At 37.2% G+C, this 11,940-nt stretch overlaps 4 protein-coding genes across 7 annotated transcripts in view; 2 read left to right on the forward strand and 2 right to left on the reverse strand.

Annotated features, from left to right (window-relative positions):
* LOC107671002 (3-ketoacyl-CoA thiolase, mitochondrial-like) overlaps window positions 1–4,632 on the reverse strand; it is an 8,411-nt gene extending 3,779 nt beyond the window's left edge. Inside the window, exons 1-6 of one of the 2 annotated variants that reach the window (XM_016463819.1) lie at window positions 4,536–4,632; window positions 3,362–3,528; window positions 1,878–2,006; window positions 1,683–1,799; window positions 657–804; window positions 179–228 (exon numbers count right to left, since the gene is read on the reverse strand). In XM_016463819.1, coding sequence (XP_016319305.1) covers window positions 179–228; window positions 657–804; window positions 1,683–1,799; window positions 1,878–2,006; window positions 3,362–3,528; window positions 4,536–4,551 — 627 coding nt within the window. In that variant the 5' untranslated portion in view covers window positions 4,552–4,632. Of the gene's footprint in view, window positions 1–52; window positions 229–656; window positions 805–1,682; window positions 1,800–1,877; window positions 2,007–3,361; window positions 3,529–4,535 lie in introns of both variants that reach the window. The other variant, XM_016463818.1, reaches the window with a different exon arrangement.
* Window positions 4,633–4,787: 155 nt separating this feature from the next.
* Window positions 4,788–7,447, forward strand: LOC107671004 (39S ribosomal protein L40, mitochondrial-like). 2 transcript variants are annotated; one of them, XM_016463823.1, is made up of 4 exons: window positions 4,788–4,972; window positions 5,066–5,143; window positions 5,283–5,438; window positions 6,935–7,447. In XM_016463823.1, exons 1-4 carry the CDS (start codon window positions 4,914–4,916, stop codon window positions 7,242–7,244), a joined length of 603 nt encoding a protein of 200 aa, XP_016319309.1. In that variant the 5' UTR covers window positions 4,788–4,913; the 3' UTR covers window positions 7,245–7,447. The 2 variants fall into 2 exon arrangements, with proteins under 2 accessions (XP_016319309.1, XP_016319310.1); XM_016463824.1 differs by having other exon boundaries at window positions 5,069–5,143.
* A 1,797-nt stretch (window positions 7,448–9,244) lies between these two features.
* Window positions 9,245–10,999, reverse strand: LOC107670995 (UPF0545 protein C22orf39 homolog). The gene is made up of 3 exons (XM_016463812.1): window positions 10,859–10,999; window positions 9,710–9,877; window positions 9,245–9,581 (listed from the first exon to the last, which is right to left on the reverse strand). Exons 1-3 carry the CDS (start codon window positions 10,982–10,984, stop codon window positions 9,450–9,452), a joined length of 426 nt encoding a protein of 141 aa, XP_016319298.1. The 5' UTR covers window positions 10,985–10,999; the 3' UTR covers window positions 9,245–9,449.
* Window positions 11,000–11,124: 125 nt separating this feature from the next.
* The window catches only part of LOC107671035 (nucleoporin GLE1-like), a 13,216-nt gene continuing 12,400 nt past the window's right edge, over window positions 11,125–11,940 (forward strand). For both annotated transcript variants that reach the window (XM_016463877.1, XM_016463879.1), the window contains exon 1: window positions 11,125–11,335. In XM_016463877.1, the coding sequence (XP_016319363.1) occupies window positions 11,237–11,335 (99 nt within the window). In that variant the 5' untranslated portion in view covers window positions 11,125–11,236. The remainder of the gene's footprint in view (window positions 11,336–11,940) is intronic.

The raw sequence follows: 11,940 nt of genomic DNA on the forward strand, positions 1-11,940 counted from the left end.
AAAAGCACATCCTCCCTCTGACTTTTATTTAGTAAAAATCAGTTTGACCCACCGAAGCATTGGCTGCAGTAACAGTGCCTCCTTTCTTGAAGACGGTCGGCAGCTTTGCCATCTGCTCCAGTGTGGTCTGAGGACGGGGGTGTTCGTCAGACGTCATGGACACTTTCCCTTTCTTGGCCTTCACATCAATGGGTGCGATCTCAGCGTTGTAGTATCCAGCCTCATGAGCTAAAGCAGAGACAGATGTGTGTGTGAGTGAGTGTGTGTGTGTGTGTGGGTGTGAGTGAGTGTGTGCGTGTGTGTGAGTGAGTGAGTGAGTGAGTGAGTGTGAGTGTGTGTGTGTGTGTGTGAAAGTGTGTGAGCGAGTGTGTGTGTGTGAAAGTGTGTGTATGTGTGTGTGAGTGAGTGAGTGTGTGTGTGTGAGTGTGAAAGTGTGTGAGCGAGTGTGTGTGTGAAAGTGTGTGTATGTGTGTGTGAGAGCGAGTGACTGTGTGTTTGTGGGTGTGTGTGAGAGCGTGTGTATGTGTGTGTGTGAGAGCGAGTGTGTGTGTGTGTGTGAGAGAGAGTGTGTGAGCGAGTGTGTGTATGTGTGTGAGCAAGCGAGTGTGTGTGTGTATCGATGCAGCACTGAACCGGTGTGAGGTTGATCCGCTCACCTGCTTTCCACCTCTGCTGGGTCTGATATGCGTACTGGTCACAGTCCTCGCGGCTGATCTGGTATTTCTCTGCCAGGTTCTCTGCTGTGATGCCCATGGGCAGCTTTATGTTCAGATCCGTCAGTCCTGCCCACAGCGTGTCTTCCAGCTGACTCACACACAGACAAGAACTTTTACTCAGAGCCATTGAAGTCCACTTTAAAATCTCACACAAAATATACCTGTAAATTTGAGTGTGTCTAAATATGCAGATGTTCTTAGCACTGTTTTGAACTAATATTATAATAAATTATTATATAGAATTATTTATTATAATATTAGTATTATTTGATATTAATTACCTTTAAATTAATATATTATTACCTTTAATTTAAAATATATTATTTGCTCTTATACTGACACTTCCAACACTGTATATATATTGTCTATTTATTTTGTTAGATATTTTTTTTACCCATAAAGAGATTTTTTTCCCCCTACTCTATCACAATTTTAACTCACTTCTCAAATCTTTGTTTATCTAGTAATAAAAAAATGACAGATTCCTGAAGCAATATGAAAGATTTTTTGGTAATGCTATTGATAAGGTTTAGTCTGCTTTCCTCTGCTTGTCAATGCTGTCCATTTTATTTTAAGTATTTATTTGTTAATTTATTATTTTTAATAATATATTTTTTTATCCATGTAAATTTTTGTAATTTAATTTATTTTTTGTTTTATTCATCCTTTTAATAATTTTGCTTACGTATGGGTATTCTTTTTGCTTGTTGCATGTTTTGTGTAGATGCTTTTTAACATTTTCCTGAAGGTGTTTTTATGTTTAAAAAAAGAAAAGTTTTAAAACCAATGATTTTCCATGACTTTTGCTCATTTGTCATCGCTGGATAAAAATAATTTAATTGCACTCCTTTTAAAGCCAATGAAATATTTAGAGCAGAGCACAACTAGAAAAATTGAAATTCATTATTGAAGCCTCCAAATTCAATTCAGAATCAGTGGACTTTAAATGAAGCGTCTGATCTTTACCTTCAAATCCACTCCAAACTTGGTCCCAAAGCGGATGTTCCTGACGGCGTAAGGCGCTTGGCTCATGCTCTCTGAGCCTCCACACAGAACGACCTCTGACTCTTTAAGGCAGATCTCCTACAACACAACACACAGCGATCAGCACCTCATCTGAGGAGACTGCTGTGCTGTTTGACATTCGTTTAGAGCTCGTACCTGTGCTCCGTTGATTATGGCCTGGAACCCGGAGCCGCAGAGGCGGTTAACGGTCAGCGCTGGCACTGGGATGGGAACGCCACAACGCAGACCCACGTGACGCGAGATGTACGGCGCGTCTGCAGAGCTCTGGATCACAGACAGAGAGAACACTGACACAAATGAACTTCAGAAGACCAGGGTTTCTCTCGTTTTATTTGACTGATTAGTGCAAAAAAATTTAAATTCAAAGATCAGTGGTAACATAATACACATGTGATCACATGTGATGTGCTGATCTTTAATATGTTGGGATATATGATATATTGCGGAGCATATACTGTAGATATTGTCAAATTAGACCAGGGTTATTATGGTTAAAACTAAAACTAAAACCTTAAAAAGTTAATAAATGTCAACTAAAATATAAACAACGTTTTATATTACCAAAGCAACATATGTCACTTTAATTTAGTCTAACTTGATGTATGAAAATAATGAAACTAAAACTAAAATAAAAATTAATTACATATATTACATATACATTTATTGATAAGCCTGTGTGTGAACTGATATTAGGCTAATATTGTAGACCTACCGATGTGTTGTTTTTTTTTGTTCAATATGATTTTAAGTGTGAGAAGTGGGAGTTTACGAGATGTCCTCAGTCCCAGACGAAACCTAAAATACTATGTGGATGACGCAAAATAATTTAATAATCAGGCTATATGACCGCGTGGTGAACCTATGAACCGAACTCATATTTAAACACTGTCTCCATGCTGTGTACACATATCTATTCTTACAAGTACAATTTTGGCTGTATTATTTGTGTCCCCTTCAAAAATTGCTCTTGAGAAATTTTATGTCTATTGTCCCCTCCCCTCCCCCCACTGTTATCACGCCCTTGATGATTGCTATAATGTGTGTCCCTAGTCGTTCAGAGCCGTCCGTATTAGAGCCCGACTGATATATCGTTTTGCCGATTTTATCGGCCGATATGAGCCTGTCGCCGATATATCGGTATCGACGAATATGCCGCCGATATGAACAGTTTTTTTACAGAACATATAACGCAGATAAAATGCTTGAAATGGTGTAATTACTTAGTTTGTCCAGCAGAACGCGCTCCATTGTTTGCTACTGGCAACCTGGATGAAACACTTTAAAGCTTAAGTGTATGGAAAACCATTGAAACTTTGAACGGCCATATCTCCGTAACGGCGCGGCAGATCCACACCAAATTCACACCCTTCAGCTCAAGGAACCCTCTTGAACGCCGAATCGAGTGTACATCTAGAGGCCCCCTTCCGACCACCCCCGCGTCGATAGCCCCCGGGGTTCGGGAGTTACGGGTAGTGTCCAAACTTTTGACTGGTACTGTACTATAATATAAACAAAGAATATCGGCCGATATATCGGTATCGGCCTTTTTTATTCCCTAATATCGGTATCGGCCCCAAAAAAACCCATATCGGTCGGGCTCTAGTCCGTATGTCTCTCACCTGCATGACGTTTCCCACGATGACACTGTTGACCAGCTCAGGAGCCACGTTCCCCGCAGCGAGAGCAGCTTTAGCGGCGTGTTCGGTCAGATCTGTAGCGCTGTGCTCCTTCAGAACCCCTCCATACGTGCCAAACGGCGTCCTCTTAGCCGAGACGATGAACACACCTACACAAACACACAGAGAAAAGAGAGAGACGGTCAGTTTCCTGCAGCTAATGTATAGAAAATGATAATGCCATCTTCAAGAATCAGTTTAAAACGCATCTCTTCCATCTTTATTTGACCCTCTAACTTCTAGAACTCTCTATTCTAATTCTATTCTTAATATTCTTGCACTCTATTCATTTACTAGCTGCTTGTTTTCATACAAAAACTAACTAACACAAGCTTCTCTAGCCTTTTTGTATTCTATCCATTTGTTTTATTTTTATTTATTATAAAAAAAGGCCTGTAACACTAGCTTGCTCTATTCAATCTGTGTTCTTTTTATTATATAATAATAATAATAAAAAACCTTGCTAAGTGTACTATGTTAAGCTAACTGAGATTTGTTATAGCACTTGCGTATCATTGCTCTTTTGTTGATTTTGATTGTCCTCATTTATAAGTCGCTTTGGATAAATATGTATGTAGCTAAATGTATGAAAACAACAGAAAATCAACACTGTATTATCCAAAATATAGACACTATTGCATTATAACCAACGTGCACAGATTATACATTAAAATAGGTCCAAAGAGTAAACATTACAAGAGTAAACAACAGTTTATGTCACTGACCTTTAACCTAATTCTGTCAGCAATGACTTTTATACATAGTTTTAAAAATCTGAAGCTTGAGTTTCCTACAAAACAGGTCACTTATTTATATTTATATTTACTTCTGTTTTGATTTGTAATGATGATTTAAACTAAAGCTTTGAATCTCTTAATACTTTGCTCGACGTTTTAATAAAGAGTAGACTAGCTATGCACCTATTAATATTTTAGAGCCGTTTTTAACGGTAACTTAAGGGAAAAAACGAATAAATAAATTCAAATATGAAACGTGACGTTCAAGCGCAGTGCAAAAAAAACAAGCGCAAAACCAGATAAAACAAACAAATCATTCGACCGGTTCAACACAAGGCATTATTTCAAAGTAAAAAAATATATAAAGTTAGTTAACTTACCTCTCAGGAGAGACATGATTGTGTTTGCAACCGTTCGAGAGTCACTGCGGACAGAAACACACACACCGCGCTGACCTTTCACACACTTACCTCACCATTCACTTCACAACATTCGACAAACCTCTCAAATATTACATTATGTAAAATAATGTCTCACTTTTCACGTACACTTTAAAATATCTATGTAATAATTATTATATGTATCTATACTTGATATCGATCGAAGATGAAAATACATTAATGCGGAAAGTGCGTCTGTTATAGCGGACGTGTTTTTTTACCCTGACCTCTTTGCTACAGATCCACGTTGTCCGCCGGAAGGTGTTAAACTGTTTTAATTCTTCAACGTTGATGCGTATAAAGTCGATATTTCTGTAAATGATGGCGGGGATTGTGTGCCGTACAGCAAGCCGAATTATATCGAGTCAAGTATCATGGTACGTATTCGGCTTTGCATGATAATATCAGTATACCTCTTATAGAGGTCATTATGATTATGATTATGATGATAATTAATAACTCTTTTACAGTAGCAGCTCTGTGGTTTCTGTCAGACACAGTCACTGGTTCACTTCAGTGCTTTCCCTGAAAACCTCTTCGCCACTGAGGTCAGTGCAGAAACAAACTATTCCCTTATCACTGTATAACTCTATAGCGAGAGAGAGAGTTTTTTGAATATTGTAATATATTTTTGTAAGGGTGTTTCACTGTAATAAATGCATAGAAAACATTTCTTATACTCCACAGAGCAGAACCCAAGAAGAAGAAGAAGGTGGACCCTCGGCGAGAGATAATGATGAAGGAACGTCTGAAGAAGAAGCTCAAAAGGCTGGAGAAAGTTGCACCAGAACTGATTCCTATTGAAGACTTTATTACCCCAGCCAAGTGCTTTGACGAGACCAGGTGAAAAATAACACATCCATAACTACACCACCAGTCAAAAGTCTGGACACACCTGCTTTATTCTTTACTATTTTAGAGTAGTAGTAAAATCTATGGATGTATTGGAATCTTATTTACTACAGGTCACAAGTTTGGAATATTTAGGAGTTTTTAAATATTTTAAAATGCATTTATTTGATCAAAAAAGCAGTTTACGGCAATATTATTATTATAACTATGTGAATATCTGTGATTGATTGCTGTGATCAAAGCTGAATTTTCAGTCTTCAGTGTCACATGATCTTCAGAAATCATTCTAATATGCTGCTTCGCTGCTCGAGAACATTTCTGATTATTATCAATGCTGAAAACACAATGTCTTACGCTATAAAATAACTGTTTTAAATTTGAATGTTAAAATGTCGTTTATTCCTGTCGTGACAAAACTATATTTACCGATTCAAATAATTTTGAAAAAAAGCATAAAAGTATGCTGAAAAAATATTATGCAGTAAAAACTGTTATCAGCTTTAATAAGAAGAATTGCTACTACCATTACTAATAACTGAGCACCAATAATAATTAAGCAGCAAATCAGCATATTAGAATGATTTCTGAAGGATCATGTGACACTGAAGACTGGAGTAATGATGCTGAAAATTCAGCTGCGCATCACAGAAATAAATCACATTTTATAATATATTCATGTAGATTTTAAATTCTAAAAATATTTCACAATATTACTGCTTTTACGGTATTTTTGTGCAAATAAATGCAGCCTTGGTGAGCAGAAGAAACTTCTTTCCAACACATCTTAATTATTCTAAACTTTTGCCTAGTAGTGTAGACACAAAAAAAAAAGATTTTTAGAAAATGTCTTACATGGTACAAAGAAGGGGGAAAAAATTAATAAGTGTGGAACTAGGGTTGTGACGGTGAGGAATTTTCCCACCGGTTAATCGACGTGTGACAACACCGGTAATACTGGTATCACCGTGGGGGCGGAGCGTTCCCTCTTTTCCTCGCTTTCCTTCGCTTTTAAATAGCTTGTAAAAGCTGCGTGCGCATTTTACTTTCACTTTCAAATAGCGGCAATTCGGCGTAAAACAATTGTTTGTCAAACAGGCGCTTTTGCATCTAGTTTCGAAACTAAATCATCCGCGGTCGTCTTGTCTGTCTCAACTCACTCTTTTTGTCAGTCAGCTTGACTCGCTCTCCTCACTGGAGAAATTAAATCTGATCTGTGATGCGACTGTCGTTCGGCACGCTGCATTGAGCAGCCGCGTTCAGTTTTTAACTGTAGTGTCTGTTCTTTTACTGAACTAAATTATTTTTATTTCTATAAAAAATCAAAACGACGGTGGGGGTCGGTGACGCAGTGGGCAAGTGACGTAACCGGTGTTGCGGCTTAACACCGGTTTCACCGTCAGCACCGTCTATCGCGGCAAGCCTATGTGGAACCTCTTATTATTGTGATTAGGCCATTTGAATTAAATTAAATCTAATGTGTGCTCCAGGATCCGTGACGCTCCTAAACACTCTTTTGAGGAGAGCGAGCGCAGAGCCCTTCTGCTGAAGGAATGGTCCAGATACAAGTACAGCCAGCACCAGACGGAGATGGACACCATCAATGAGGCTCTGGAGGCCCAGAGACAAGCACTGGATGAGCTGAAGCTGGAGTCAGAAGAGCTTTATAAAGCAGCGGTCAGTCCAGACACAGACATATTCCCTTTCCAGCATGAGGGGCCCAGTTACACACCCCCCATTACAAACTATGAGGCTCCAGAGGGCAAATACAACGACATTACACGAGTTTACACACAGTGAGGTGAGCTTGAGCTTGAAACGAGTGTTTTCTGGTCTGATGAAGAGCAGAAACATCAGAGAAATGAACTGAGAGAAGAACGAACCAAATTAACTTTATTACCATGTTGTGAATCATTGTTCTTCGTGTGTTAATCATCATTAAATCATGTTGTGAATGAATATTTGTCAACACCCGTTACAGCACAGGTTGTGTATCTGGAATACAAAAAAATAATAAAATTTTTGCAATTGATGTTGATCATTTGTTTCCTTATTTATACCTTCGGTTACACTTTATTTGAAGGTGTCCTTGTTACAGTGTAGTTATACATTTAAGTACTGAGTAATATTAATTAACTACATGTACTTACTATATGGTTAGGGTTACTTGCATGTAATTATGCATAATTGTTATTATAATAGTAAGTACATGTAACATGTCTAACAAGGACACCTTAAAATAAAGTGTTACCATACCGTTATTATGGTTTCTAGCTTCAGGCCAGTGATTTCAATGACTTTTAGTTGGTCATTGTCACAGTGGGAGGAATTCAGATAATTACAAATAAATTCACAATTACCCATTTACTATCATTTCTGATTTCTGTAGCACAATAAATAAGGTCTCCAGTGAAACAATAAAGGCCAAACTTGTACAAACATCCACAAAAACATTTATCATTGCATTGTTTTCATTCATTAACACGTGTACAGAATTGAAATACCTTTTGATTAACAACAGATGTGAAATTATAGAAATTAACAGTGTTGGGGAAAGTTACTTTTAAAAGTAATGCATTACAATATTGCGTTACTCCATAAAAAAGTAACTAATTACGTTACTTAGTTACTTTTTATGGAAAGTAATGCGTTACGTTACTTTTGCGTTACTTTTTCAATCTGGACAGGGCTTGCTTGTTTGTTTTTAAAATAAAAAAGTTATATTTTTGGCAAATATAAAAGCCTTTTCACACCAAAAGTGAAATGAATAAGCCTCAGGCTGAAGGGAAAGTAAATTTACGTCCGTACAGTAGAATGCAGAAGAAGAAATCTCAACACACTTCAGCAATAAAAAAACACACAAATGGTTAAAATCTATTAACATATTTACTGGCATAGCGCTCGAGACTTTTATAAAACTTTTATACAAATTATAATTCAACTTTATTCTGAGTGCTACTTGTGCACAATGTCCATTTCTTAATATTTCATCTAAAATGTGTTTTAATGTGTGTGTGTCTATTGATGATTGCATGGTCTTTGAATAATATCTTTAAATGCAAGATATTTAAAGTGTACCTGAAGTATACTTGCAATAGTTCCACTTTAACACAATCAAATACTTAAGTATATCTTTAGTTTATCACTACTTCTGCACAATTAAAGTGCATTAAGTACAAGTTGTTTAGCAGACTATACAAGTTTAGTATACCAAAAATACAATTGCACTGTATTTTTATTAAGTACATAAATATGTAAATATATTTGTAGTGTACTTGAAATTTGTAGTGTGCATGAAAGAAATGTATTTCAAATATATTTTAGTATATTTATTTTTCACTAGGGACAGCAGTGAGATCAAATTGAGACTTCTGCTTTAAGCCATAATTTATTGAATTATCTAGTCAATATTCTATTCTATTCTACTCTATTCTATTCAATATTCTATTGAACACACACACAAAAAAAGTCTCTGTGTGTTTTGCACAAGTTAAAGTCAGTGGGGTAGGACTGAAGAAAAAAAATCATGCAGATTTGGATCTGGACCGACATGAGGGTGAGTAAAAGAGATTTTTCATGTTTAGGTACTTCAGTATATCTTTAGTTGGACTTCAGCACTACAATTAAAGTGCATTAAGCACAACATTAGTTCTAATTTAGCAGACTTTAAGTATACCAGTTTAGTACACTAAAAGTACAATTGCACTGTTTTTATTAAGCACATAAACATGTTAATGCATTTGTAGTATACTTAGCATGAAATAAATGAATCTCAAATACATTTTACTATATTTATTTTTCACTAGGGTCATCAAATGCTTATACTTCAACGTTCGCTTTATTAATTCCATATACAGGTTGATCAAGACTTTTTTAGGCTGCTTTGCATTGAGCACCAGGAAAATCAGATCTACAACAGAACAGAAGTGCATCAGTCCAGGAGAGGTAGTGTGAGGAGGTTCCCAGCAGAAGTTCATGCATCTCAATACATAGTCCTTTACGACTTTATGAGTCCTGAGGCTTGCCCTGGTTGAGCGGCAGGTGCCAATCAGCCGGAGGCGTCTGTCGAAACTCCCAGACCGGAGTGAACTTCCCCTGCGCAGCGACTCGCTTCCTCTCGCTCTCCTGGAGGGATTCCTAATGGTGCATATGAGATGATAGATGAGTAGAAGGAAAACTAAGTGATTAGTGGCCAGAATAAACAGCAATGTGGCCCGGACCGAAACCTGAAAGCGACACACGGTCCTACATCGGTCTAGACTCACCTTGGCCTGAGTGCTGTGGTTTATCTCCCACTCTTTGCAGGTGTAATAGTCTTCTTTCCACTGCTGGCAGTCCGGTGCTCTGCCGTAGGTGTAGTATTCATGGAATCTGTTAAGTAAACTCTTGCAGTGCTTGAATTCACACCAGTAGACGTCACACGAACGTGGTGGCTGTGGGCAAAAAGAAAAATATATTCTTTAAAGGACCAGTTCATCCAAAAACTAAAATGACTCATGTTCAGGCCATGCAAGATGTAGATGAGTTTGTTTCTTCGTCAGATTTGGAGAAATGTAGCATTGCTTGCTCACCGGTGGATGCTCAGCAGTGAATGGGTGCCGTCAGAATGAGAGTCCAAACAGCTGATAAAAACATCACAGTAATCCACACCACTCCAGTCCATCAGTTAACGTCTTGTGAAATGAGAAGCTGTGTATTTGTGAGAAGCAAAGACGTTTTTTAACTTCAACCAGTTGCTTCTGGCTCCATAATAATACTTCATCCAGTGAAAAAGTAATCTTTTCTGATGTTCATATTTTTTTCCACTGCAGGAAGTGTTATTATGGACTCATATTTCAGCCAGAAGCCACAGTTTGAAGTTGTTTCTTACAAACACACGCATCTTTTGTCTTCTCCAGATGTTAACTAATGGACTGGTGTGGTGTGTATTACTTGTGGATTATTGTGATGTTTTTATCAGCTGTTTGGACTCTCATTCTGACGGCACCCATTCACTGCAGAGCATCCATTGCTGAGACACTGATGCAATGCTACATTTCTCCAAATCTGATGAAGAAACAAACTCATATTATTATTCATCTTGGATGATATGATATTTTAATGCATACTGTAGTACTGAAAGATTACACTTACAAATCACTGGTATTGCCACAGTACTTTTTTTGTAAGTGTACAATATTTATGAAGAATACCAAGGTTTTACCAAAGTAATTCGGCAAAAAAACATGGTAATACCATGGCATTTCTGTTAGTGTTCGATTCAGTTGAACATGAAATCCTGAGTACACTGACAGTGCTAGGTTAACTACACTTCACTATGCAAGTGCACTTTTAAAAACGTGATATTACCCTATATTTACAATGCAAAACGAGTTACTTAATGAACAATACAGAGATAAAATAATCAGACTGACCCTCCAGTTTGAGTGTGACCCTGCCATACTGCGCGCGCGCTCTTCTCTGCTGATTTCCAGCGCGTCGCGAATGATCAATGTTTTAGTTCTCCACTGCCATCTACTGACAATGTCAAATAAATACATTTTTGAATATAAATTTAATATTTGTTAAATTATAATTTAATCCTGTTCACATTCTATTTACGCGTTTGCGTTATATATGTTAATATGCTTAATATGTAGTGTGAGAATGATCTATTCGCGTCATCCAGACTTTTATTTTGTAGTCAGGCGGAAGCGGAAGTGAGCACCGGCGGCTTGTTTAGGCTACAGCGGTGTCTAGTAGTTAGTTTAACGTAAATCGGTGTGAGGTAAAAACACTTTAATGCCTCCAAAATGCCCTCTGAAAGTCTACGATGGGAAACATTAGAAGCCCTGAAAAACTCCTCGAAGGGGAAACTAAAATACAGTCCAGACTGGCTGGAAAAAGGGGAGGTAAACATGCTGACAAACTGAGAAATATTAACGCCTTATTTAGTTCATGTTTTATCATTACGGAGTTTTAATCACCTTTATTACTAATTAAACGTACCGTGCTGCTTTTTCACACGTATTCCATGTTATTCTGATATTATAATACCAAGGTATAAGAATATAACTTGGCTAACGTTACATGTTTATATCAGAATACCATGGTATTATTGTGATGCTATCACTGTACCATGGTACAGCTACAGTACCTAGTTATAGGTTTTACTCTGCTAAAGCCATAAATACATTATATACTAATAATTATGTTGATATAATAATGAATAAAACTCCAGTTATAGAGCACTTTTCACATAGGTGTTTAAAACATGATTAAAAACATTATTCATAAACAAGACAAATGTCAATAAATGTACTTCATTCTTCTTGGTGACATTCGTTGGACATTTTAGCTCTTATTCAACTAAAACCAAAATTCAAAGTGTTCGTTTATACTAAAAATTTAAAGGTCCCATATTGTCAAAACTGAAATTTCCTGGCTTTTTTCACGATTACTGAGGTCTAGGGGCTATGTAACTACCATATAAGTTTCAAAACAGTCAGTCCACAGT

This window comes from Sinocyclocheilus anshuiensis, unplaced genomic scaffold, assembly GCF_001515605.1.
Source record: "Sinocyclocheilus anshuiensis isolate Anshui unplaced genomic scaffold, SAMN03320099.WGS_v1.1 scaffold332, whole genome shotgun sequence".
In the NCBI taxonomy this organism is placed as follows: domain Eukaryota; kingdom Metazoa; phylum Chordata; class Actinopteri; order Cypriniformes; family Cyprinidae; genus Sinocyclocheilus; species Sinocyclocheilus anshuiensis.